General features: G+C 50.4%; 1 protein-coding gene across 1 annotated transcript in view; it reads left to right on the top strand.

Annotated features, from left to right (window-relative positions):
- The window catches only part of LOC135262728 (rho GTPase-activating protein 26-like), an 88,103-nt gene that overhangs the window by 38,832 nt on the left and 21,885 nt on the right, over positions 1-27,386 (top strand). Inside the window, exons 5-17 of the mRNA XM_064349897.1 lie at positions 1,998-2,099; positions 2,849-2,959; positions 3,906-4,010; positions 4,835-4,964; positions 8,001-8,101; positions 11,818-11,912; positions 13,118-13,196; positions 14,138-14,174; positions 15,042-15,107; positions 15,564-15,638; positions 19,014-19,098; positions 19,565-19,623; positions 23,903-24,008. Coding sequence (XP_064205967.1) covers positions 1,998-2,099; positions 2,849-2,959; positions 3,906-4,010; positions 4,835-4,964; positions 8,001-8,101; positions 11,818-11,912; positions 13,118-13,196; positions 14,138-14,174; positions 15,042-15,107; positions 15,564-15,638; positions 19,014-19,098; positions 19,565-19,623; positions 23,903-24,008 — 1,151 coding nt within the window. The remainder of the gene's footprint in view (positions 1-1,997; positions 2,100-2,848; positions 2,960-3,905; positions 4,011-4,834; positions 4,965-8,000; positions 8,102-11,817; positions 11,913-13,117; positions 13,197-14,137; positions 14,175-15,041; positions 15,108-15,563; positions 15,639-19,013; positions 19,099-19,564; positions 19,624-23,902; positions 24,009-27,386) is intronic.

Here is a 27,386-nt window from a genome sequence, read left to right on the forward strand (position 1 = left end):
CATATTACTGAGGGACACAAACAACTGAAACCGTAAACCTCCAACTATAAAACTGAAGGTCTGTTGTAAAATCGAGTATATAATGTAAAACTTTAGCTGACGTAGAATTTCACCTGCAAATTGGTCGCTACCTGACCTAGAATTACTTCTTACTTCTCCTAATGTTGTGTCAACTGTTGCTTTGAGGAGGATCTACTTATTGGCCAATCAGAGTGAACTTCATGAAGGGTGGAGCATCACATATTAACACGAATCCAATAAAAACGTATTGTGTAAACGTAAGTGAAGTGTGTCTTGTATACATCACATCTGCGACAGCTGACCTTTACATCCATGTGATCGGTTACTCACATGTTATTTCTATATGACAGAGTCTGTGTTGTTTTGCGGAGATTACGAAGAAGGATATGTTTATTTAATTTGTTGCTTTGACAAGCACTGTCCTTAAATAGGATCTAGTTTTATAGGTTAAATACCACATATTAACTGTTAGCTAGTACACAGGTGTGTACTTACCTGGTGCTATTAAACTGAGAGCTCTTGCTCAGGGGTAAAAAAGAACACCTGGGTCTAGAACAGGGGTGCCCAATCTTATTCAAAATGGGCTGGTGTTGGTGCTTGTCTCTGTTTTGGCTCATCACCACGGCACCCAGTTCAACTCATTAATTATTCATGAGCTTCGATCAGGAATCAGGTGTCTTGGTGCTGGGCTAAGACAAAAACCTGCACCCGCATTGGCCCTTTTCTGATACGTTTGGGCTGCCCCTGGTCTAGAACCTGCTAGCTTCTGCTCACCAGCATGCAGCATTACATTACATTACAGGCATTTAGCAGACGCTCTTATCCAGAGCGACTTACACAACTTTTTTTTTTACACTGTATCCATTTATACAGCTGGGTATATACTGAAGCAATGCAGGTTAAGTACCTTGCTCAAGGGTACAACGGCAGTGTCCTACCCGGGAATCGAACCTGCGACCTTTCGGTTACAAGCCCAGTTCCTTACCCTCTGTGCTACACTCCGTCAGTATGCTACAGCATACTGTGGATCCTGTAATGTTGGGGTAGTTATGTGCGGATTGTGTTAGGAACAGTCCCTGCAGCTGGTGAGTGGTAACTCTGAGCTGTGCGGATATGAAGAGAGCGATGACATCAGTCCAGCAGCAGGTGCCCTATCAGTGAGCTCTGAGATAATGCCAAACAGCTGGAGAGACCCACCCGCTTGTCTCTGCTTCCTCCGCTGTTCTCATTCATTCTGGAGGGCTTGGTCAGCAGCTTGTGTGTGTGTGTACGTGCGTATGTGTGCTTGTGTGTATCCGTGCGTGTCCGTGCAAGTTACTTTGCGTGATCTCAGTATTGGGAAATATTAAGGTGAGAAGTACAAGGAGAACTCCCCGTGGGGGTTTTTTTTGACAGGAAGGAGAGCGATGTCTGTCCCAAATAACATCTTTAACTGAGCTGCAGGAGGCTGTTCAGATCAGGCCTGTTTGTACTGGGCTGCTCTTCTTCTATGGTAAAGTGCGGGCTGTTCAGATCAGGCCTGTTTGTACTGGGCTGCTCTTCTTCTATGGTTAAGTGCGTGGCTGTTCAGATCAGGCCTGTTTGTACTGGGCTGCTCTTCTTCTCTGGTAAAGTGCCGGCTGTTCAGATCAGGCCTGTTTGTATTGGGCTGCTCTTCTTCTATGGTAAAGTGCCGGCTGTTCAGATCAGGCCTGTTTGTACTGGGCTGCTCTTCTTCTCTGGTAAAGTGCCGGCTGTTCAGATCGGGCCTGTTTGTACTGGGCTGCTCTTCTTCTCTGGTAAAGTGCCGGCTGTTCAGATCAGGCCTGTTTGTACTGGGCTGCTCTTCTTCTCTGGTAAAGTGCCGGCTGTTCAGATCAGGCCTGTTTGTACTGGGCTGCTCTTCTTCTCTGGTAAAGTGCCGGCTGTTCAGATCAGGCCTGTTTGTACTGGGCTGCTCTTCTTCTCTGGTAAAGTGCCGTTCCCTCTCACAACAGGAGGCCAAAAAGAAGTACGACAAGGAGACGGAGAAGTACTGCGGGGTCCTGGAGAAGCACTTAAGCCTGTCCTCCAAGAAGAAAGAGTCGCACCTTCAGGAGGTGAACACACTCCTCCTCCGACATTCGCGCTGCCCGGGGAATTGAGCTGACCGCCAAATTTAGCGTAGCGTAACGGGTCCTTACTGCCGCCCGGGCCGCTCTCTCCGCTCTCTCCCCTCTCTCCTGGGTTTCGCTGTGAGCTCTTCAGTGCAGTGCTGAGATTCTCTGGGCCGTGTTGAGAGTGGAAGTGCTGACTGGGCTGGGGGAAAGCGCATTTCAGTTCAATCAGACCAGGAAATGAATTGAAATGAAAAACGGTCCCTTAACGTTCTGTGGAGGGTTTTTTTTTTTTTTTTTAACAGTTAATGAATTGAGATGACATTGACCCTATCCACAGTGCTGGTCAAATATTGCATGTCAGTGCTGAAAGTGTACATTACCTTTATTTGGCAGACGCTTTTATCCAAAGGGACGTACAGTAAGTGCAGTATTGAGAGTGTCAGTGCTGGAAAATAAGTGTTGAGAGTGTCAGTACTGTAAATGAAGTGTTGAGGGTGTCAGTACTGTAAATGAAGTGTTGAGAGTGTCAGTACTGTAAATGAAGTGTTGAGAGTGTCAGTGCTGGAAATTCAGTGTTGAGAGTGTCATTACTGTAAATGAAGTGTTGAGTGTCAGTGCCGGAAATTCAGTGTTGAGGGTGTCAGTAGTGACAGTGTGGTATTGAGAATGTTAGTCTCTGTAAGGATTGGGGGCGGGGACAGTGTGTCAGTGCTGTCGTTACTGACTCCCGATTGGTCGGATTCCCGCAGGCGGACAGCCAGGTGGACCACGTCCGCCAGCACTTCTACGAGGTTTCGCTGGAGTACGTCTTCAAGGTGCAGGAGGTCCAGGAGCGCAAGATGTTTGAGTTTGTCGAGCCGGTAGGGAACTCCCCTCCCTTCCTCTCCTCTCCTGCTGACAATGGTTTTCACTGTAATGTGAAACTGACATGCTACAGCCCCTAGGCTGGGGAAAAAAAGAACTGACACATAGCAGCCTTCAGTGTGTGCGTTACTCTGACTAATCGCTTTCAAAACATGTTACTTCATGAGAAAGGAAAAAAAAGTGATTTCTGAAATGTATGATGAAACAGAGACAGAAATAAAGATCTTATCCAGCAGCACTACTGATCTGCGCTGTGAACATTGTGAGATACGTATTGCTGACGTATTGAAGAGAAGCCCCTATTTTTAGTTTATGCTGCCCCCTGCTGGCAGATTATATATTTCTCGGCATTAGCTGCTTAAAGAGCATGGTGTCTCAGTGTCGGTGGACTTCACCAGCCAGTGAACTGTAATTATAATTTATGCTTCACAAAGTATTATTATCACCATTATGATTACATGACAACCCCATTATTATGACCAAGTGGGTGAAATGTATACTGTGTGCATCAGTCATTTTTAACCCTTTAAAAAGTAGGTTTATTGAAATGTTTTTTTTTTTTTTTTGAAATTATGTCAGTGTTCTAGAACTCCATTCCTTTCAGTCGCCAGCAGCGATTGTGACATCGGCTTTAGAATGTTCAGTTAAGAACATTCTAATCACATATTTGTGACCTCACAACTTAAAAGGGTTAAATACAGTAATCAGCAGGCAGAATTGAGTGGGGAAAAATGTGCTCATTGGGTTCCCTGTCAGTCATGTGTCATGATTTTAGACAGCTGTTGTATAAATTCCCCTCGCAGCTTTAGCGATGTTAATTTGAGGGTGTGGTACGGTGCAGTCGAACGGGAATAAAGGCCTTTGTCACGGGCACAAAGCGCAGCCTCTGATGGGTTCCGTCTCTCTCTCTCTCTTTTCTCTCTCCCCCTTTCCTCCCCGCAGCTGCTGGCGTTCCTCCAGGGGCTGTTCACGTACTACCACCACGGGTACGAGCTGGCCAAGGACTTCAACCACTTCAAGACCGATCTGACCATCAGCATCCAGAACGTGAGGGCCTCCCCTCCTCTCCTCCCCCCCCCCCCCCCACGTGTGTGGTTATGTGAGGGGAAACACGGACAAAATCTAAAAAAAGGAAGAAAAAAACCGAATCAAACTTTAATGACGTGAAATTAAACTTTAACTTGGAGCGCCCTCCGCGTCCCTCTGAGCTCCTGTTATCGTGGCTGATGTTCTCTGACAGTGTGCAAGCTTTCACTGCTGATTCTTAGCACTATGCATGCTGACGTCAGACTGTGTAAAACCTCCTGGGACGAAAAAAGGTTCCAGTGCTTTCACTTCTTTGACAGAACGCAAGTGTGTTTTGGATGACAGAAACAGTGAAAATATTTTCTCAATATTTTTATTCGTTACATTTACGTTTATTTGGCAGAAGCTTTTATCCAAAGCAGCGTACAGTAAGTGCATACCGAAGGTCATTGGAACAGCTCATACAAAACACGGGTCCTGTGAGGTACAATATTCATTTATGTAACTGTTACTCATAGCCATGAACACATTGAGTCCAGTAGACACCTTAAGGATAGGCTAGGTCAGAGAGTAATGCTAACTCAAACTAGAAGCCATGACAACAAGCTACAGCATCAGCATGACGGTGGCCCTTGCTGTGTTTCAGCATGGTGGAATATACGATGGCTCTTGAGACTTGAGAGGGCTGGAGGCTCCTGTCCCCTGCAGTGGACAGGGATGAATTGACGGGTTTTGTCGCTGTTTGGTCCAATGGCTTAGCGCTAACGTGGGGATGTACCGACCGGCGGTTTTGACGTCGACCGTTCTCTCGTTCTCCCGCCAATCCCCCCCCCCCCCCCCCACAGACGCGGAACCGCTTTGAGAGCACGCGCTCGGAGGTGGAGTGTCTGATGAAGAAGATGAAGGAGAACCCTCACGAGCACAAGAGCGTGAACCCCAGCACCATGGAGGGGTACCTGTTTGTGCAGGAGAAGCGTAAGAACCTCGGCTGCTTCCTGTGTCCCCCCCCCCAACCTACGGCCCCCCGCCCTACCCACTGCTCCCCTCCCCTACTCTACACCTATTCCTCTCTCCCCCTCCCTACCCAACATCCTCCCTCTCTCTCCCCTCCCTACCCAACACCCTCCTCTCCCCTCTATCCAACCTCCCTCTCTCCCCCTAACGCCTCCCCCCTCTCCCCCTCTCCCTCCCCTCTCTACCCAACGCCTCCCCTCCCTCTCCCACGCCTCCCCTCTCTCCCCCTCTCTACCCAACGCCTCCCCTCTCTACCCAACGTCTCCCTCCTCTACCCAGCGCCTCCCCCTCTCTCCCTCCCTCTCTACCCAACGCCTCCCCCTCTCTCTCTCCCTCCCTCTCTACCCACGCCTCCCCTCTCTCCCCTCCCTCTCTACCCAACGCCTCCCCCTCTCTCTCCCTCCCTCTCTACCCAACGCCTCCCCCTCTTCTCCCCTCTCTCTACCCAACGCCTCCCCTCTCTCTCTCCCTCCCTCTCTACCCAACGCCTCCCCCTCTTTCTCCCCCCTCTCTACCCAACGCCTCCCCTCTCTCTCCCCTCCCTCTCTACCCAACGCCTCCCCCTCTCTCTCTCCTCCCTCTCTACCCAACGCCTCCCCCTCTTCTCCCTCCTCTCTACCCAACGCCTCCCCCTCTCTCTCTCTCCTCTCTACCCAACGCCTCCCCTCTCTTTCTCCCCTCTCTACCCAACGCCTCCCCCTCTCTCTCCCCTCCCTCTCTACCCAACGCCTCCCCCTCTCTCTCTCCCCCTCTCTACCCAGACGCCTCCCCCTCTCTCTCCCTCCCTCTCTACCCACGCCTCCCCCTCTCTCTCCTCCCTCTCTACCCGACGCCTCCCCCCTCTCTCTCCCTCCTCTCTACCCGACGCCTCCCCCTCTCTCTCTCCCTCCCTCTCTACCCAGCGCCTCCCCCTCTCTCTCTCCCCCTCTCTACCCAGCGCCTCCCCCTCTCTCCCTCCCTCTCTACCCACGCCTCCCCCTCTCTCTCTCCCCCTCTCTACCCGACGCCTCCCCTCTCTTCCCCTCCTCTCTACCCAACGCCTCCCCCTCTCTCTCTCTCTCCCTCTCTACCCAACGCCTCCCCTCTTTCTCCCCCTCTCTACCCAACGCCTCCCCTCTCTCTCCCTCCCTCTCTACCCAACGCCTCCCCTCTCTTTCTCCCCCTCTCTCTACCCAACGCCTCCCTCTCTCTCTCCCCTCCCTCTCTACCCATCGCCTCCCCTCTCTCTCCTCCCTCTCTACCCGAGCCTCCCCCCTCTCTCTCCCTCCCTCTCTACCCGACGCCTCCCCTCTCTCTCTCCCTCCCTCTCTACCCAGCGCTCCCCTCTCTCTACCCAGCGCCTCCCCTCTCTCCTCCCTCTCTACCCAGCGCCTCCCCCTCTTTCTCCCCTCTCTACCCGACGCCTCCCCCTCTCTCTCCTCCCTCTCTACCCAGCGCCTCCCCCTCTCTCCCCCCCTCCTCTCGAAGTCGATCTCGGGGCGAGCCATCGATCCCCTCGGCCCACGCTGCGTTCTTCCGCGGCGGTGCAGTTTCCATGGCAACCGACCCAAGTCTGGGCCCTCCCCCGCCGCTCCGGTTGCTGTCGACCCTGGGGACGGCGGTTACGGTTACACTTAGACTCACCTCCCACTACTTACCTGTTTATTTACCGCGCGGTGGGGCCTGCTGCTGGGTCAGTGTGCCGGCTCACCGCCACGGCAAGAGGCCCGTCGGTGTGAACCTGGCACCGGTGTGTCCGCCTCCACCTGCGTGTCCACCTCCACCTGCGTGTCCACCTCCACCTGCGTGTCCACCTGCGCGTCCACCTCCACCTGCGTGTCCACCTCCACCTGCGCGTCCACCTCCACCTGCGTGTCCACCTCCACCTGCGTGCCCGCCTCCACCTGCGTGTCCGCCTCCACCTGCGCGTCCACCTCCACCTGCGTGTCCGCCTCCACCTGCGCGTCCACCTCCACCTGCGTGTCCACCTCCACCTGCGTGGGGGCCTGGCTGAACCACGGGCCTGTCCGTTCACACAGAGAGAGAGAGAGGGTGGGGGGGGAAGGGAGGGAGGGGTGGACACTGCCAGTGTCTCCAGCATCAGGCGCTTTTAATAAAACAGCAGGAGAGGAAAGAGTGCGGTCTGTGTGCCTCTCTTGGTGAGGAGACAGGCGCACGCTTTTGACCAGACAGGGCGGGGGAGGGGAGGCGCTGGAGAGGATTTCACACTGCAGCCGCGCGTCAGGACGAGAGAGAGAGAGAGAGCGCATGCTGCAGCCATGGCAACTTCGATCGCCGTCCCTCACCTCTCTCTTTCCATCTCTCCTTCTCCCTCTCTCTCCCTCTGCCTCTTTCTCTTCCTCTGCCTCTCTCCCTCTCTTTATGTCTGTCTCTCTCTGTCGCTGCCTCTCTCTGTCTCTCTCTCACCCTCTCTTTGCTCTCTCTCTCCTTCTCTTTTTTCTCTCTTTCTCACCCTCTCTTTGCTCTCTCTCTCCTTCTCTTTTCTTTCTTTCTGTCTCAAATTCAAATTCAAAATGCTCTTTTGGCATGACAAGATATTTCTTATATTGCCAAGGCACGAACATATACAAAGGAATGAACATATATAAGGAGCACATGAACATAAATCCAGACAAACAGTGTACAGACAAATATAGGCCTTTCCTAATATGCTCACTGTCTGTCCCTCTGTTTATGCCAAGCAGTCACGTAGTCTGCAGCTAGTCCAATGCATTTTCTCTCTCTGTCTCTCTGTCTCTCTCCCTCTGCCTCTCTCTCTCTCTCTCTCTCTCTTCTCTATCTATTCTCTCTTTTCTGCCTGTGGTTAGTTTGTTAATTGTTTTTATCTTTATGTTGCTTGTATATTATTTTTATTTTGAAGTGCAATAATTTCTGTGGTTGAGCAATGTCCCAATAAAAGGGGTTTTTAAATCTCAATTCTCTCTCTCTCTCTCTCTCTCTCTCTCTCTCTCTCTCTCTCTCTCTCTCCCCCTCTCTCTCTCTCTCTCTCTCTCTCAGGGTCCTTTGTGTCTTCCTGGGTGAAGTACTACTGCACGTACCACCGCGAACCCAAACGGGTCACCATGGTGCTGTTCGACCAGAAGTCCGGAGGCAAAGTCGTGAGTGTCCCTCTGACCACCGCTCTCTACCCATAATGCTCTGCTTGCCTGCAGTTGCTAGCGCTGGCGATAGGGGGCGCTGTGGGTACAGTCTCTCTCGGCGCCTCTGAGTTCATGTTAATGAGCGTAAAACATCAGCGAGGAATCGCAGCGATGAACACATGCCAACACATAACCCCGCCTTGGCTCATCCATCATAATAATGGCAGACTTTTATCTTCATGACGTGCACCTTTATCTCTTTTGGATTCAGCTCACAAACCTTATGGTGTAATATGCTTAAAAGGCTGTAATACTGCGCGCAGTAAAAAAGGTAAATCTGTTTGATGCAACTAGAAACAAACAAAAAACAAAACCATTGAAAACCGTCACTGTGTTGAGCTTGGCTTTGAAGAATCCTGCAAGAAGCCTGGATCCCCTATAAATACTATAAGCTCATCTTTGCATCAATAAGGACATGTCAGCGTGAATTTTTTTTCACTAATGAGCCTGACAGCTGGAATAGCATCCCCAACCCACCTTAAAATAATTAGTTTTCCAGTTCAGGCAAATCCTCTCCATAAGTCTCTTCATAAGTCATTTGTTTGGGACTTGGTCTTGTTTTGGTCTCATTTTCTCTATTTGGAAACTATGCGCAGTAAATCTGCTCTCTTTAAACCTTGGCGTGAGGTCACACACGTGCGATTAGAGTGTTCTAAACTGAGCATTCTAATGCTGATGTCACAATCACTGCTGCCAATCGAGAGTAGTGGAGTTCTGGAACACTTAGAATTCTGAAAAAACATCCCAAAACCTGCTCTGGAAAGGGGTAACGAGGCGACCTCTGGATCACAACGAAATCTTTGCGTCTCGCCCGATGGTTCTGCGCTTTGCGAACCGTATATTTCCAGCTCGGTCACATTCTTCTCCTCCCTCTTTATTTTGCTGTTCCTCTCCTGTAATCAGCGATATCGAAGGCCCTCTTTTCACATCGGGCTTCTGACGGACGCAGAAGCGCGCTCAGACGCCGCGGCGTGCGCGTCATTCTTGCGAAGTTCTTCTGAGGTCTCACCTGACTGGATTCCCTGGAGCCGTTTGGGCCGGTGCAGCGGAGGTGTGACATTAGGCGCTGGCACGGAAACTTCTGGAACGTCCCGCCAAAATGCCCGCGCCTCGTTGGTTTGGCTGGGGACCCGGAGGACGCGCCCCGAAACGGCACTCGGCTGTGGGGGGTGGGGGGGGGGGGGTGCGTGCTGGGACCTGCGCGGCGTTAAGTGTGGTTATTAAGGAGGAAGGAAATGGCCCCCTCTCTACCTCTCTCTGTCTGTCTCCCTCTCTCTCTCTCTCTCTCTCAATTTTCAGTTCAATTCAATAAGCTTTATTGGCATGGTATGGGTACACTTACATTGCCAAAGCATACACTCACGTGACAAACATAACAGACAGGCATTAACAATTTAACTACAATAAACAGAATAAATATAAAATCTCTCTACCTTTCTCTCTGTCTCTCTCTCTCTGTCTCTATCTCTACCTTTCTTTCTGTCTCTCACTCTGTCTCTCTCTCTCTGTCTCTATCTCTACCTTTCTTTCTGTCTCTCTCTCTGTCTCTATCTCTACCTTTCTCTCTGTCTCTCACTCTGTCTGTCTCCCTCTCTCTCTCTACCTCTCTTTCTGTCTCTCTCTGTCTCTATCTCTCTCCCTCTCTCTATCACTGTCTCTCCCTCCCTCTCTCTGTCGCTCTCTCCTTCGTGCGTAGGCGTCAGATCAGATGAAATGGGTCTCTCTTCCCTGTTGAGATTTTAGGATTTTCTGAAGAGGGGTTTGAAAGGGTTTTTTTTTTTTCGCGGCCCCCTCGCGCCACTCTCTGGGGTCGGAGCGGTTACCGCCGGCGACAGCTCTGGCGATTAGTTTGGTTTCTGTTTTGCCGTTGCCGTTGGGGATGCCACGTCGGCGCACGGAGCTGGCAGCTGCCCCCGCCGTCGGTGCGGTGCCAGACTGGGCGCGGCTCGCTGGGGCGGCGGCGCCGTGCCGACACCTGGGTGAACGGACCGCCTCGAGCCCGCACCGATCCGACCGCCAAAAACGCCCAGACACCCAGACGCCTCCGCCGCTGGCACAGGCACACTGTTAAACACAGGCACAGCTTTCAGCTCAAACACAGGCACAGCTTTCAGCTCAAACACAGGCACAGCGTTCAGCTCAAACACAGCTTTCAGCTCAAACACAGGCACAGCTTTCATCTCAAACACAGGCACAGCTTTCATCTCAAACACAGCTTTCAGCTCAAACACAGGCACAGCTTTCAGCTCAAACACAGGCACAGCTTTCATCTCAAACACACGCACAGCTTTCATCTCAAACACACGCACAGCGTTCAGCTCAAACACAGCTTTCAGCTCAAACACAGGCACAGCTTTCAGCTCAAACACAGCTTTCAGCTCAAACACAGGCACAGCTTTCAGCTCAAACACAGCTTTCAGCTCAAACACAGGCACAGCGTTCAGCTCAAACACAGGCACAGCTTTCAGCTCAAACACAGGCACAGCTTTCATCTCAAACACAGGCACAGCTTTCAGCTCAAACACAGGCACAGCTTTCATCTCAAACACACGCACAGCGTTCAGCTCAAACACAGCTTTCAGCTCAAACACAGGCACAGCTTTCAGCTCAAACACAGGCACAGCGTTCAGCTCAAACACAGGCACAGCGTTCAGCTCAAACACAGGCACAGCCTTCAGCTCAAACACAGGCACAGCTTTCAGCTCAAACACACGCACAGCGTTCAGCTCAAACACAGGCACAGCTTTCAGCTCAAACACAGGCACAGCTTTCAGCTCAAACACAGGCACAGCTTTCATCTCAAACACAGGCACAGCTTTCAGCTCAAACACAGCGTTCAGCTCAAACACAGGCACAGCTTTCATCTCAAACACAGGCACAGCTTTCATCTCAAACACAGGCACAGCTTTCAGCTCAAACACAGCGTTCAGCTCAAACACAGGCACAGCTTTCATCTCAAACACAGGACTGTTTTAAACCACCCTGCACCTGACACAGGGCACCAAATTAACACAGAAAAAACACAGGCACCACACTGTGCCACATTTACACAGAACTCCACCCTGCACCTGACACAGCCACCAAATTAACACAGAAAAAACACAGGCACCAGACTGTGCCACATTTACACAGAACACCACCCTGCACCTGACACAGGCACCATATTGTACTTAAATTAGCACAGAACACAGGCAGCAGACTGTGCCACAGCCCCTTCAGCCCGAAGCGGCTCCATCTTCCCCCCAGTGTAAAGTGCCGGTGTCTCTGCTCCACTGCCCTCCGCCTCGGGGGGGGTCCTTCTGATGCCCAGGAGTGCTCTGTTAGCGGATAAACCCAGCGGGGTTTGTGGCGGGAGGCGTGGGATAAGAGCTGCGCTGATGGCCACCGCCCCCTACCCCCCCCCGTGTCCCTGGACCGCGCCGTTTTACCGCTAAGTAAGTGGAGCGGAGAGCGGCTGCACCGTGGAGCACGCCCTTACGCCCCTCAGAACCGACCGGCCCGCCTCCGGATTGGGCACGCGTGCACCTCACCTGCGTCACACACGATGTTCAACCGACGCATCGCTTTCCCACAGTCCCCCTGCTCGCTGGCGTCCGCTTACTTCCTCCTCCTTTTAGAATAGAAGTTGCTTTATAAATTTTACCTGAAAGGTTCGATGTTTTCTGTTTTTTAAGGGTGACGAAGACTCCTTCACACTCAAGTCCTGCACACGGAGGAAGACGGACTCCATCGAGAAGAGGTTCTGCTTCGACGTGGAGGCCGTGGACCGGTGAGCAGTGAGAGGAAGTTCCGCGATGCGGCCACCAGGTGGCGCTCTCGTGGCTGCCTGGAAGCCTGGCTCGTTGGCCTGGGTAGAGAGGGTCCTGGCATTTATGCACATTAGGAAGCGTTTTTATTGGGTCCTGCAGTATAAGTCTAATAAGCTCAACCCGAACCCAAGGCCTTAATCTGTACCCAACCCAAACACACACACACACAGTGCAGACATTTTAAAGCCTGACCCAACTGCCATAACCTCGCTATGGATCATCAGGCATAACACTACCAGCCACCTTTAAGTAAGCCAGATCAATAGGCAAGTGGAAAATTTAGTAAATATTTCAAATACAAAAAAAGAATGCAAAAAAACACTGGCCAGAGGGTAGAGTCCACTTTTATTTTATTTAACTGCTTTCAAAAGCCACGAATAACAACGGCAAAACACCGCGTTCTGTAAAAAATGTTTTTTTTTTTTTTGTTTCGTTTTTTTTTGTTTTGTTTTCGCCTTTCACGCGAGCGGCCACACACGCGGCCTGTAAAACGTTCGCAGACCGTTTTTATCACGCAGATTCGGAAAGACTTTTTCTTTCATCTTTTACCAAATTTAAAGCAAGCGTCGTGAGCAATGGCATGCGGTGTGGCCTAAATTACATTTTATGTAAATTTAAATGGGGGGGAGCTGTTAGGGTAAACACGCTAATGCATTTTTATGCAAATTGGACATGTGGAAACTTCTGCGTTCAAAGCCCACAGAACTTCCTGGTATGTATTTACTTGGCCCAGCGAGACCCAACCCCTCTGGGTCAGGGCGGGCCCTGGTTAATTGCGGTAAGCAGAAGTTGAATGCAGGAAGGAAGGATACGCTGTGATATCCCAGAAGGCTTTGCGTGTGCGTGAGGTCTCTGTGCGCCAGTGTTGGGCTGCTGCGTGTGTTTGGTCCACTGCGTCCCCCACACAATCACTCAACCCTGTGACTATTTATCGTGTTTGCGTTTGCTGACTTTGGTTCGCCAATGAGAAAGGCGGGAACTGTGTGAGCGTGTGTGTGTGTGTGTGTGTGTGTGTGTGTGTGTGTGTGTCTTACACTGTGTGTGTGTGTGCCTGACGCTGTGCGCGTGTGTGTGTGTGTGTGTGTGTGTGTGTGTGTGTGTGTGTGTGTCTTACACTGTGTGTGTGTGTCTGACGCTTTGTGTGTGTGTGTGTGTGTGTGTGCAGGGCGGGCGTGATCACCATGCAGGCTCTCTCTGAAGAGGACCGCAGGCTGTGGATGGAGGCCATGGATGGGAGAGAGCCGGTACGTTTCCATGGAGATTCCCTGGGTCCCATGCCCCCCCCCCCCCCCCATTTAAATGCAGCCACTTCAGTGACTCCCTATTCCTGAACATCATTCCAGAATGTTCTGGATGTTTGTTTCTGTTTATTTCCCCATTGTTCCACAAACACGGTTGTCTGTTTTTGGAAGAATTATGCCATAATGCTCTTTTTCCTTATCTGTAAGTGAGGAACTAGGCAAGAGTTAAGATCAAAACAATTTTGTAAGAAAAACAAAACATGGCAAAAAAGGAACATGAATGCTTACTGAATTCCTCACAGTTAAGATCAATCTTCCATGTGACTGAATCTGGATCTTGGCCTAAATAATTTGTGCACGTAAATGTATTGTTTTTGATGTATTTTGCACACGTTTTTATGAAGTACTGTATAAATGCTTCTTTTGCTGTTTTATAATCACAGTGTTTGATGACCTGATTTCCAAAAACTCCTTTCAGGAAAGCATTAGACTATTTTACTGGTACTGGGCTGAGATTTAAATGTAACTATTTGATCCAAGCCCGAAACGGACATAACATTTAATCTCTTGTTCAAGTTGTTGTAATAACAGGTGTCGGTTTATTTCTCGAGGTTATGCATTTATCAAGACAGTATATTAATATTTTAGTGTTTTAAATGAGATTAAACATACGTGTGATTTTTATTTCTTGGAAAAATACTCGGGGTAAGTACATATAATGTTGCTGAGTGACTGTTTTCTTGTGTCATTCAAACTGGGAGCGAGTTCACCAAGTCTACGAGCTTAATTCAAAAGGCTCTTTCTCTACTGAGGTACAGATGTTAGTTTTCTGATGTACAGATGTTAGTTTTCTGAGGTATATACAATATATATATATATAAATGCTGTGATTGGTGGCTGGTCAGGAGAAGTCTTCATGAATTTATGTTCCTTGCGTTTTCCAGGTCTATAACTCAAACCGAGACTGCCAAAGTGAAGGAAGTGAGTACCCGTTCTTCAGAAAAAGAGATTTTTCTGCTTTCATCGTTCAATCTGGTGGAAAAGTACAATATGAATGTATGAAAAGGGAAATGACCCTGTTCCGTTGTGTGGAGCGCGTCAGAAATGATGAGAGCCACCTTTTTTTTTTGCGGAACACGTTGAGAATAAAGGAGTCGGGTTTCGCTTTGACTTGGTCTAGCGAGCCGAGTGGAGGTGACGGACGAGTCTCGCTGTGGCTTCTTCGGGCTCGCGCCTTACTGTACGCTGCGAACCCTGAGAAGCGACAGCAGAAACGCCGCGTGGTTTCGATCACGTTTCTGTTTTTTAATTTTTTTTCACGCGTTATTTTCATCTTGGCGAGTGCAGGGTTCTTTTGCACGTTGGACAGCAACGCCTTTTTTTGTTTTTGTGCCAAATTCATTTTTTGCAGCAGCTATTTTCATGTGTGTGAGTGTTGATTTATTTTTGCACTTGTGAAGACCGGGTTATTTTCGCAATTGAGAACTGAGAACAAGTTATTTTGATGTTCCTAAGTTTAAATATACTCGTTCCCATTGATAGTTGGTAGAGGCAATTGTTTTGTGCTTAAGTAGGCAATATCTAACTTTGGGCCACCACAGGTGTCTGAGGCCAACGTGAATAGTTGTTGGAAAAGGCTATCCACGCATTGTGCCTTAAGAAAGGCTCATACCTTTTCTTTACATGCTGTGACTCCTGTGATATACAGTATATATATATATGTGTTGTTTTTTTTATTGAGGAGGAAATTTTCAAAATTCACTCTGACTCTTGTGGTTCTTTCTTGAGGCACAGTGTGCAGATAGCCGTTTCCCACACATATTCACCAGTGCCCTGGCTATGTTTCAGTGGCTCAGCTGGACGTCCTCGGCTTCAACGTCATCAAGAAGTTCATCCATGCCGTGGAGACCAGAGGTACAGGGGGGCTGGCCGATATGGGGACAGGGAACATGATGGCCTGTATGCGATAGGGAACCTGATGGTCTATATGGGGACAGGGAACATGATGCCCTTATACGGGATAGAGAAAATGATGGACTGTACGGGACAGGGAACATGATGGCCTGTATGCGATAGGGAACCTGATGGTCTATATGGGATAGGGAACATGATGGCCTTATACGAGATAGAGAAATTTTTATTTTTTTATTGTTTTCAAAGTAGGCATTCAGTGACCTGGATAAGACCATCATCCAATAAAACATGTTTTTGTTGTGAAGATGGTCTGTGTTTTTAAAAAAAAAATTATTTTTAAACGGATGAATACTGTAAAGGCGGTAAACTCCTCCATGTCCCCCTTTTCCCCACGTTAGCGATAGCGACCGCGCGTTTTCGCGGTCGTAAGCGGGTGTCTTGCGTTCCTCCTCGCAGGTATCGACGAGCAGGGTCTGTACCGGATCGTGGGCGTGAACTCCCGAGTTCAGAAGCTCCTCGGCCTGGCGATGGGTAAGAGTGCTGCCCGGGGGGGGCGGAGCTATGATTGGGCAGGGGGCGGGGCCATGATTTAATGGGGGCGGAGTCACAATTAGGCAGAGACGGGAAGACCAATCGGCCTCTTTAGTTGCTAAGTAACAAAGTACCCTTCTGTTGGGTATGGGGCCAATAATGCATTTTTTTGTTCCAATCGAAGGACATGTAGTCAATAAATATATAAAACGAGTGGCTTTCTCCCTTGTCTGATGGAGGTTTTAATGGCCTGTGTGTGGGGCGAGTGCGATTCAGCTCTCTTATGTGCATTTGTGTAAGACTGTATGTGGTTTGATGATATGTTTTCTTTGGAGTGTGTTTTTTTTTTTAGCTCAGCACTGCCAACACCTTATTCAGCTAACTTTGAAAAGTGGAATCAGGTGTCTTAGTGCTTAGTGCTAAAACAAAAACCACTGGCCCTTTTCGGATAAGATTGGGCACCCCTGATCTCAGACATCTTTAAATATGGGGTCCTTTATTGTTTATGGGTATTTAAATATACATGTGTGCAGGTGTGGATGGTAATATGTATGAGAGTGTGGGTGTGTTAGCATTTATATTAGTGGTTGTATTAGTGAGGAGGAGATGATCGTTGGGGTGAGATGGGGGCTTGACCGTGTGGCAGTATTTAGGGTAAACCCTGTCCCACAGCAGGAGGGGTGGGGGGGCAGCTCTAGTGCTCTTTCTGTAGCCCCTGTCAGATGCCCCACCCTGAGACCTATAAATACCCCGGAGCCAGGGTGTCAAACGCCAGTCCTGGGGGGCCGGGGTGTCAGACTCCAGTCCTGGGGGGTCGGGGTGTCAGACTCCAGTCCTGGGGGGCCGCGACCTCTGCAGGGTTTCACGGTTTCCATTCTGCGGCTGGTTATGGCCCTACGAACGCGGTGTGTGAGTTCTGCGATCCGTCAATCACTCTCTGGTGCTGAAAAGACCCCAAAAAAAGCAGCAGGCACCATGGCCCTCCAGGAATGGCCCCTGCCAGATTACGTGACACACACCCCTGTCCCAAATAGGGCACTACATACAGCACTGTCCCCATAAGACACTTCAGTCACCCCTGTCCCCATAGGCCATTATACACACCCCTGTCCCCATAGTACATTACACACACCCCTGTCCCCATTGGACAGTACACACACCCCTGACCCCATTGGACATTACACACATTCCTGTTCATACTCACCCCTGTCCCAGCCCCCACCAGACTGCCTGGAATATTCCACTGCTCTAAAAAAGACGTGTCAAATTCCAGAGAGGAATGCAAAGCCGTGCAGCCAGCCCTTCTAGACTTTACTTTCAGTGCCGGATATATGCTGCAAAAGAGCATTCGGCGTTCCCACCAATCAGATGATCAGAAAATGCGTCACATGGGGAGCAAAAAAATAAATAACTCATTGCATACTGGCAAAAATGGAAAAATGGAAATGTATTTAATGATATATTTAGCCCTAACATTTTTTTTTAATCCTTGCAAACAGTAAATGTAACAGATGTAGAACACTGTCTACATGCACACATTTTTGGTGGCCATTAAGATCATTATGCATTTTCCATATTTAAAAAAAAAAAAAAAAAAATGGTTTCAAAATGGTGTACCCGTGAAAGTGCTGTTCTTTCCACTGTCCCCGCGGTCCGTGGTCAATCACTGTCCGTTCCCATGACAACACCTCGCGATGCCGTCAGCTTTGATCTCGGCTGTGGGAGGTAGACGAACGAGCGAGAGGGCGGTCGCGGTTTTGTGCGTTATTCACTTGCGATGGGAACCCGGTCAGTCGGACCCGGTCACAGGTACACACTCGCCGGCTTCACACTGGGGGGGTCTGGCGTAACCTCAGGAACCCCTCACCAGTGGCACTTCGGCTGTGTGCGGTAGGCATTTCCAAACCTTTAGACACTGAGAACTGAGGGGTGCTTCACAAAGCAGGATTACTGAGTTAGCTGGATAACTGCACTGATTAAAACCCGGGACAGCTCTTTTTAAAATTATTATTGTTATAATAATATTTTTTTTTAGTTCAGTGCATGTTCCAGGTTTGGGAGGTTTCTGGGTTTTACTCGGTGCTGTAATTTAGCTAATTCAGTAACCCTGCTTTGTGAAACTCCTGCTAGAGGACCAATGTGATCATGCGTAATGGATATTAATATTCATGAGGGGGAGTTAACTGTAATGTCTTTGGTCTTTATAAAATGTGGGGTGGAGCTTACGGCCGTATTTTTTTCCATGATATCTGTTTGATCTTCAGAAGTGGGAGATGTGCAGTTGTGGGGGGGGTGGGGGGGCGGGGGGGTTCCTGCCCGTTTCTTGGCCAGTTGGACTCATGAGACACTACAAGGCCCAGAGGGCTGTTCTGTTTTGCCGTGAACCCCCCACCCCCCCTGCCCCCCGCATCGCATCCCCGCGGAGAGCACCAGACAGAAACGCCGCCAGAACCGCCAACTTCGTCCCCTGACAGATGGAGCAGGCAGCCGTGGATTCCCCCGTGTGAGGGACAGGCCACGCCCCCCCACGGCGGGATCATCCGCCGCCCCCCCCCCCTTACGGTGATAGAACCGCGCGGCGCTCGTCCCTGTCCCCCCATCGCTCACTCGCTCTCATGGCGACTCGCCTTGACCGTGAACTCGGCCCCCCGCCCTCCCACCCCCCCCCCCACCCTTCCCCGCCACCGGAATTCCTGTCCGTCATTCCAATCATGCCCGGGTCTGTCAGAGGACACCGGGGGGGGGGGAAACCAGGGGATGTGCGCCACTACGCGTTTACCTCACGATGTCACGGCGGGGGCTGAAAGCGGATTGGCTCCCGCGTCCCGCAGAGGTCCCGCCCGAAGCTGTCGACCGTTCTCCTCTGGAGTTTGAGCGTGATGGATCCTAATCCGCCCGTTCTCCTCTGGAGTCTGAGCGTGATGGATCCTAATCCGACCGCTCTCCTCTGGAGTTTGAGCGTGATGGATTCTAATCCGACCGTTCTCCTCTGGAGTCTGAGCGTGATGGATCCTAATCCGACCGTTCTCCTCTGGAGTCTGAGCGTGATGGATTCTAATCCGACCGTTCTCCTCTGGAGTTTGAGCGTGATGGATCCTAATCCGACCGTTCTCCTCTGGAGTCTGAGCGTGATGGATCCTAATCCGACCGTTCTCCTCTGGAGTCTGAGCGTGATGGATCCTAATCCGACCGTTCTCCTCTGGAGTCTGAGCGTGATGGATTCTAATCCGCCTGAGCCAGCCTGCTTCGCTTTATTCCCCCATCTGTCTGTCGAGCCTTCTTCCTTCCCCGCTCTCCGCCGCTCCCCCACCCCCCTTCTCAGCTCAGCTCGGGTCAAAGGTCAGCTTACTCATAATCCTCTCCTCCGTCACACAGACCCCAAAACCTGCGCGGACGTGGAGCTGGACGGCTCTGAGTGGGAGATAAAGACCATCACCAGTGCGCTCAAATACTATCTCAGGTGGGAAACGCACCGCTTCGCCCTGATGGCTTACCGCTGCTGAGAATGTCTGTTCTTCTGTCTGTCCGTACGGACAAAACCACCCGGGAAAGTCCTACTTACCCGGAGCCCCGGCCTGACTAACCAACCGCCTGATTTCATAAACCCCCGATTCGATGTGCCGATTAAAGCCCACTTTGCCAGTTTGTAGAGGACTGCGTTAATCCTTTAAGGTCTTAGCTGAGCATTCTAATGCTGGTGTCACAATCACTGCTGGTAACTGAATGCAGTGGAGTTCTAGAACACTGGCGTAGAATTTAGAGCAGAAAAAAAACCTCTTCCTCAAAAGGTTATAGGGTTTCGCTTGAAGAACCTCCTCTTACCCTGCTTGGGTTAGGGCAGTACCAGAACTGGCTGGAAAACGTCCCAGACAAGGAGTCTCTCCCGCCCCCTTCTCTGACCGCCCCGCCCCCTTGTGTCTTTTCAGGATGCTGCCCGCACCCCTCATGACCTACCAGTTCCAGCGGAGCTTCATCAAAGCTGCCAGTAAGTGTCCCCCCCCCCCCCCCCCACCAGCGTTTCACCGACACAGAGTCTCACGCAGTCCTGAACGTACAGGCAGTACAGATCCTGAGGGGGAGGTCAGGGTTTCGGGGATTTATCCGGGTGCTTTTATAAACATGTGAGGTTGATAAGCTGTCCCATTTTTGCACAGCAGGGCTGCCAAACCCCTTTCCTGGAGATTTGCCGTCCTGCAGGTTTTCACGCCAGCCCTAACAAGGCACACCTCATTTTACAGCCAGAGATCTCATTGAACTGATAACTGGTAGTATTCCGTGTGCCAAAATAGAGTTCATTTCACGGAACAGGGCTGGGCAGCCCTGCTGCACGGGGTCATGCTAACCCGATTTATAATTCCCACATCCTCATTTGACTTCTATGTCTGTTTGAGTTAATTGTACATCTGCATTCAGGCACACTTTCAGGAAGCAAAGCCAATGAAGACCACTTTCTCCGGAAGAATTCTCGTGTAGTCAAGGTTCACTCTCTTTGCAAGTCCTCAAAAGTGTAAACATAACATTAAAGACTTGAAGATTCTTGGGAAAATGACACCGTTCTCGAAGTTGACGGTTTATGTTGAGAGGTTCCAGCCTCTCCTCTAAATTCTTCATGACAGCATTTCATTTCAGTCAGGCCCTTAGGAACTGATCCTGGGTCAGAATTCCACATTCTCCTCAAAAGGATTGGGCTTTAAAGAGCTGATCTGAGAACAGCACTAATTTTCTGGAATATCGAGGCCACTTTTACATTGCCATGTTAATGGAGCCTACTGTGTGAGTTTCAAAGGGCCATTCATTCTGTGGGATGGGAATTTAAAAGGACCTGAAAATTCCTTGAATTGGTAGCATAGGTAAACGCGCGATAAACCTTGAATCGCATCCCCATGCGGACTGTTAAAATAAGAGAACACACAGTCCAGAATGTCTGCTTCCTGTGCTGTGGAGTGAAGGCCCGGTCTGGTGGCCAGGACAGCCTGCAGCAGCCTTCGCATTGCTCCAGCGCAGCGCTGCGTCGCTGCCGTGCGGCATGCGCGGTTTTGTGCGCGCAGGAGTTCTTTCCCCCCCGCGCAAACGGGACTGGCCGAATCCCCCGGGCTCTCACAGCAGGACGTCCCGCCAAAAACGCCCAATCCGATTGGTTCCTGTGGGATCCGATTGGTGTTTCCCGAGCGTGGGGTAATCGTGTTCACGCAGCGCGCCGCCGCCGCCGCCGCCGCCTCCTCCCGCGGCCCCCGAACGATTTACCCGCGGCCCGGCGTCTGACTCAGACCCCGGAAACGACGACGCGCGCCGCTCCTGCGCGAGGCCGCCGTGTGTCCTGCGGGAGGGGGCGTGCCGTGAATCTGCGCCCGTCGGCTGGACAGGAAGTGCAGTCCCCGCGCGGACTGTCCGATCGCTTGACGGACGAACAGCTCCCGGCCGAGAGTTTTGCCAGAAAGCCTCCTCCTTACCCTCCTGTTCTCTGTTAAAACTATTTATTTATTTATTTTTTAACCTTTGTTTAACCAGGAAAAGTCTCATTGAGATTAAAAATCTCTTTTACAAGAGCGTCCTGGCCAAGACAGGCAGCAGCACGATTAACAGGCATAACAACATATAACAATTTACAATGAAATAAAACATTACAGAATCACAAAATAGAGGATAAAAAATATTTTAAAATATTTAAAAACATTTAAAATACTTTAAAAAAATATATATATTTTAAATATTTATATCCCCTGAAATCTGGAATCGGTAGGGGAACAGCTGCCCCTATCGGTCCGTGGACACCTCGCTCAGTCCACCGCGCTCCAGACGGTGGGTTGCCACGGACGCACGTGTGGCTGCCGCTGCTTGCTTCGGCTGCAACTTTCACAACAACCGTTTTGCACCAGCAGTGAGTTTCTGACGGCTGCGTGTTCGGCTGCGCGCGAAACTGGTCGAGCCAAATCTACAGCTCATATGTCATGATTTACATTTTCCTCTTGTCGTTGAAACTTCAGTTGTGTCCTGTTTGCTGAGACTCATTTGTGTTGTCATAGCATAACTGTCGCATGCTCGTCAGAGCTGAGAGGAGAAAGAGGAGAGTGCTTTTAGTCTGAATTGATCAGTCTTGCGATTGGCGGCCATGTTTTAAAGGTGAAGTGAATTTAAATTCCCCACAGCCCCATTTCTCCCTCTTTCCACTCCTCTCTCTCTCTCCCCCTCTCACTCTCTCACTCTCTCACTCTCTCTCCTCCTCCCTGTCTCTTTCCCATTTACTGTCTTTCTCCCTCTTTCTCTGTCTTACTTTCCCCTCGCTTTCCCTCTCCCTTTCTCTCTCCCTCTGTATCTGTCTCTGCTCTATCTCTCTCCCTCTCCCCCTCTCCTTTTTTTCTGTTACTGCCACTCTGTCTCTCTTTCTCTGTCTTTCCCTGCTCTCTCTCTCTCTGTCTCAGTCTCTCTCTGTCTCTCTGTCTGTGTCTCTCTGCTCTATCTCTCCCTGCTCTATCTCTCTTTCGCTCACTCTCCCTCTCCACCATCTGTGTTTCTCCATCTCGTCGGACTCTCTTGCGTTGAAAGTAAGCGTTCATCGCAGTGCGCTCCCCCCCCCCCCTTCGGTAGCCTGCTCAGGGTGGTAAAGCTGTTTCCTGGAGGGCTGGATTAATAACGAAATCGCACCGAGCGTTCTGCTCATTCCGGTCAGCTGCTGTGGAGAGAGCCATTTAAGGCTGTTTACTGCAGGAAGCTCAACAGGCTTTTCCCTCCTTTTTCATTTATTTATCTCTCCTCAGAATACAGCCTGGCCACTAGGTGGTGCTGTGCTTGTGCTGTGGGCGGGACGGTGAGCAATCGCGCTCGCTAATGAACCGTGAAAAAGTGACGAGCGCACCACTGTAACCCTGTGCTTGCTGAGATTACAGGGAAAATTTGAATTCAATAAAAAACTTTATTGTTTTTTTTTTTATGAAACTACTTCCCCTAAGGCTGGGATTTTGACAGCGTGTGATGTTACCCGTTTGGGGGAAGGGGGGGTGCCGTTTGCCACCGAGCACAGATTGAGCTCCTGTGATTCGTGGGCTGGCCGTGGGTTGCAAATTAAACATCGGAGCGCGGTGGGCTTTGATGGAACACATCCCTCCTGTTCAGTCCTTCGGCTGCCTGGTTTAATGGGAACAGTGGCTCCGAATTTAATCTTTCGGCTGGAAGCTCAGAGACTCTTTTAAAGTGGGGGGTGGGGGGGGCACAACTCCAGGTCCCGGAGAGGCCTGGTCTGCGTGCTGGTTTTTGTTCCAACCAGTTACCCCTGCTTTAGCATTCTGACAGCCCTATAAAACTACACTGGTTCCCTCGAGCACAGTAAACTGTTTAGGGTATGCTAGCAGTCCGCGGCTGTAGCTGGCGCTTATACAAAGGTGCTTATACAGATCAAGATAGGATCGAGCTAATTAAGTAATTAAGGGAAGAAGTTGGCACAAAATCCCGAAACGGATCGGCCTCTTGTTGCGCACCCCTGCTTTACCGTTTGCGTCGCGCTGAAGACGAATCTCACTGCTGTACGGGGCGAGGTCCCGGCTGTGGCAGAGAGCGGGTGAAGTTCTGGGGTGTGGGCGGCCATACGCCAGGGGGTCATAGGTTCTAACGCTGGACCTGATGCAGCTGCTGCACTCTAGAACAGGAGTTGTGACCAAGTGGTATTCATAGGAGCTAATAAGGGATGTCATTTATTAGTATGGTGTTTTTAGTTTTTTTTAAATTACTTGAATATAGCTTTTAGTCAACTAAAAATAAAATTATGAACCTACAATAGGAGAGGTTTCTTTTATTTCTCTGTCATTGATATCTTATTTTTTTTGTTTGTTTACATTTCAATTTAAAAAAAAAAAATTTTAAACCCTTGATTTTTTAATTTGGAATAGTCTATATTATTAGTGTGTCTGTCCCTTTAAGGCAGAGTTATTGTATTTGGGTCTGAAAACTTCTGTCACAAACAGTTTTTCACCTTGCGGGATCTCCAGCTGAGCTGTGCGGTGGGTGCGTCATGGCGATGCGTTACCCCGAGCGTGGGGTGCGTCACTCACACCGAAACGCCGTGTTTTAGCAGGACGGGCCAGATGCCCCAAAAGTGGCCCTGTCACCCACATCTCGGTTCATACAGGAGCGTCATTAAGAGGCGTCAACAGCTATTGTGCGATCCTAAGAGTTAGCGCTTGTCACTGAGCAATTGTTACTGAGAAAATGACGGAGCAACTTTTCGCCGCCTTGTTTTTAAAATTTTTTTTCTCTCCACTGTTTCCTCCCAGAACTGGACATTCCAGAGGCCAGAATCGCGGAGGTCCACAACATCGTCCACCGGCTGCCCGAGAAGAACAGGCAGATGCTGGATTTACTCATGAAACACCTGGCAAAGTAGGTCCGACTTTACACCCACTTTACTCCAGCTTTACACCCACTTTACTCCAGATTTACACCCACTTTACTCACACTGTACTCCCACTTTACTCCAGCTTTACACCCACTTTACTCCAGATTTACACCCACATTACTCACACTGTACTCCCACTTTACTCCAGCTTTACACCCACTTTACTCCAGATTTACACCCACATTACTCACACTGTACTCCCACTTTACTCCAGCTTTACACCCACTTTACTCACACTTAAACTTAAGCTTTACTCACACTTCGCTCACTCTTTACTCCATTAAAAATCCCTCACTGAGTGTGAAGCGATACGATGCTGGAGACTGAGCTGAACACTGTCTTCAGCAGTGATGACGGCAACACTTAAGTAGTCTCACCTGTTTGCGTCGCTTTCTCGAGCTTTGCTCGTTACTCTTAATTGGGCCCAGGGATTTTGCGTGCCGTGTGTCAGTGTTGACGGTTAATTAGCCTGTCTTCGACTCTTCAGAGAAGAATTCCGGTCAGTTTCCCTCCCAAAAAGTAACGGAAGTCTTCAAGGGGCGGGTCTACGCTGTCCTGAGGTAAACGGAGCTTGCCGTGTGCATGGATCTCTGAACTGAAGGAAAATCGTTTAAACAGAGGATGAAGCAGCTTGCTGTGCGCATGGGTCCCTTAACCCTCTGAGTGGCTTTCTTCCGGTCCCTAACGCAGTGCATCTACAGAGTCCAGCCCTAACGCAGTGCATCTACAGAGTCCAGCGCATCCTCTGGGTACCCAGCGCATTAACGCTGCACACTTTACTTTTTAATAGATCGTGCCTCCCGATTCGCCGCTATTTATTCGCCGTTTTTTGATTGCACGTATGAGTGGTTTTTTTTTGCTTTATGGGTTGTAATCGCGCGTTACTAAGAAACCGTTTGTTTTGTGCTCTGGATGAGATCATCGGCAGATTTGCATTAAAGTGCGAAATGGAATCTAATCCAATCCAGTGCGAGCGTGCGCTCTGGTGTGATGAAGATCCGTTTACGGCTAGCGCCTTGCTGTCATTAATATGAGTGTCGCTTGATTACGCTAGACTAAGTGCATGGGAATATTTCATAAGATGGTCTATTAAACAAGATGAGAAACACAATAATTAGATATTTTCCCAAGCAGCAACAGTGGCAAAAAAAATGACATCACCTTTTTAAACTTGATGGAACTCTTAATCATCCTCGAAAATATAATTCCTGTTCCTCCCTCAAAACACCGTTTTCATCGTTGTGTTTTGTAGTGTTATTAGTGACGGGTGTCTCTTTTTCTCTTAATTAGTCCTTTCTCGTGCTCGTAATGAGAACGCGTAGTACGGCACAGGCTAATTATGTGATGATGTTTCGGCGAACGTGTCATGATCTCTTACGATAATTGCCGCACAACAAGAGAAGAGGCGGGTTTCCTGTGTTCTCTTTTGCAGTCTCTCCGTCGTGGCGGTCCGTCCGCCGTAGGGTGTGTGATCGAGTTCGACCTGAGTACGAGTGCGGACGATGTGATGGGGTTTGTGTGTGGTGTTGGTAGGGTGTGGGGCAGTGAGATCTGTGTATGAACGCAGACGATGTGATGAGGTTTGTGTGTGGTGTTGGTAGGGTGTGGGGCAGTGAGATCTGTGTATGAACGCAGACGATGTGATGAGGTTTGTGTGTGGTGTTGGTAGGGTGTGGGGCAGTGAGATCTGTGTACGAGTGCGGACGATGTGATGAGGTTTGTGTGTGGTGTTGGTAGGGTGTGGGGCAGTGAGATCTGAATGTGAATGCTGATGTTGTGATGAGGTTTACCGTATGTGTGGTGCGGTAGGGTGTGTGACAGGGTTAGGGTGTGTGTGACAGGGGTAGGGTGTGTGACAGGGTTAGGGTGTGTGACAGGGTTAGGGTGTGTGACAGGGTTAGGGTGTGTGACAGGGTTAGGGTGTGTGACGGGTTAGGGTGTGTGACAGGGTTAGGGTGTGTGACAGGGTTAGGGTGTGTGACAGGGGTAGGGTGTGTGACAGGGTTAGGGTGTGTGACAGGGTTAGGGTGTGTGTGACAGGGTCAGGGTGTGTGACTGGGTTAGGGTGTGTGACAGGGGTAGGGTGTGTGACGGGTTAGGTGGTGACAGGGTTAGGTGTGTGAAGGGGTAGGGTGTGACAGGTTAGGTGTGCAGGTTAGTGTGTGAGGGTTAGTGTGTGTGACAGGTCTGCGTGTGTTTTACGGGCCTCTGTCTCTCCGGCGCGTTCTTTGGCCGACGAGCCTGCCGCGTTACGATTGGCATCCTCCGCGTGGAATGTGGAGCGGTAAATCCGAACGCATCGCTGGCGCGCGCGGGTCTGGGGTTGCCCCGCCCCTTTTTTACGGCAACGCCGTGGAAACCACCGGAAAGGAAAGGGAAGCGTGCGGGAGAAACGCGGCATCCGCAAGGTTTTTTTCTTTTTTCTTTTTTTTTTTAAAATGAGCGGCCCATTTCCACCTGCCCCCCCCCCCCCCCCGCCGCCGCGCCCCCCCCCGGACATGCAATAGTCCACACGGCGATGAGCGGTCAGACAGCAGAACCAGTCTCAGATTTTTTTCTCCTTTTCTTTTTTCCTCTCCCAGTGCTGGAAACTGCCTCCCACATAACCAACTGTCAGAGCAGCAGAGAGGATGTGGAATTAGCAGCAGTGTCACTCTGGGCAGAAAGAGAGAGAGTGAGAAAGAGAGAGAGAGAGAGAGAGAAAGAGAGACCGCTTGTGACTAAAGGAGGAGAAGAAAGAGGACGTCGACGAGCTCACACACACACAGCGCTGATTTTCTCACCAAACTGGCATCCGGGCCGTGTGCAAATAGTTTATCTGACAACGCTAATTAATGAGGTGGCACAGTTAGCCGGGGAGGTTCACTTCTTCATCCGTAGACCTTTGGCTGCATGTTTTTGGACCGTGGGAGAGGGGAAACCCACGTGTGCACGGGGGGGGGGAATGTGCGAACCTCCCATCGAACCTGGAAACCTCGGCGACGGAGGCGGGTTTCAGGAGTGGCTGCAGGCTAACGGCTAACGGCCGCTAACGGCTCTCCCTGTAGCCCGGGTCGCGCTCCGATCCGGTTCCCGTTCCTGGCGGGGGGAGGGAGGGGAGGGGGGGCGGTGCGCTCCTTCTGTTTTCCCGTCCGGCGCTTTCCGTCCCTTTTCAGCGGGAAGAAAGCTGAGAAAGGTCAGCCCTGCGGTGTTCGGCGGTCTGGCACTAATGTGGCGCTGGCTGAGGGAGCACTGTGGGTGGGGCGAGGGTGGTGGTGGTGGGGGGGGCGGTGGTGGGGGGGTGGTGAGAGGGGGGGCTCCGCGCTGCAGCGGCTTGTTCCTTATCGCTGTGGCGCACTGCTCCAGTGTTCCTCCCCCACCGC

This window comes from Anguilla rostrata, chromosome 9 (genome assembly GCF_018555375.3).
Source record: "Anguilla rostrata isolate EN2019 chromosome 9, ASM1855537v3, whole genome shotgun sequence".
Lineage (NCBI taxonomy): Eukaryota > Metazoa > Chordata > Actinopteri > Anguilliformes > Anguillidae > Anguilla > Anguilla rostrata.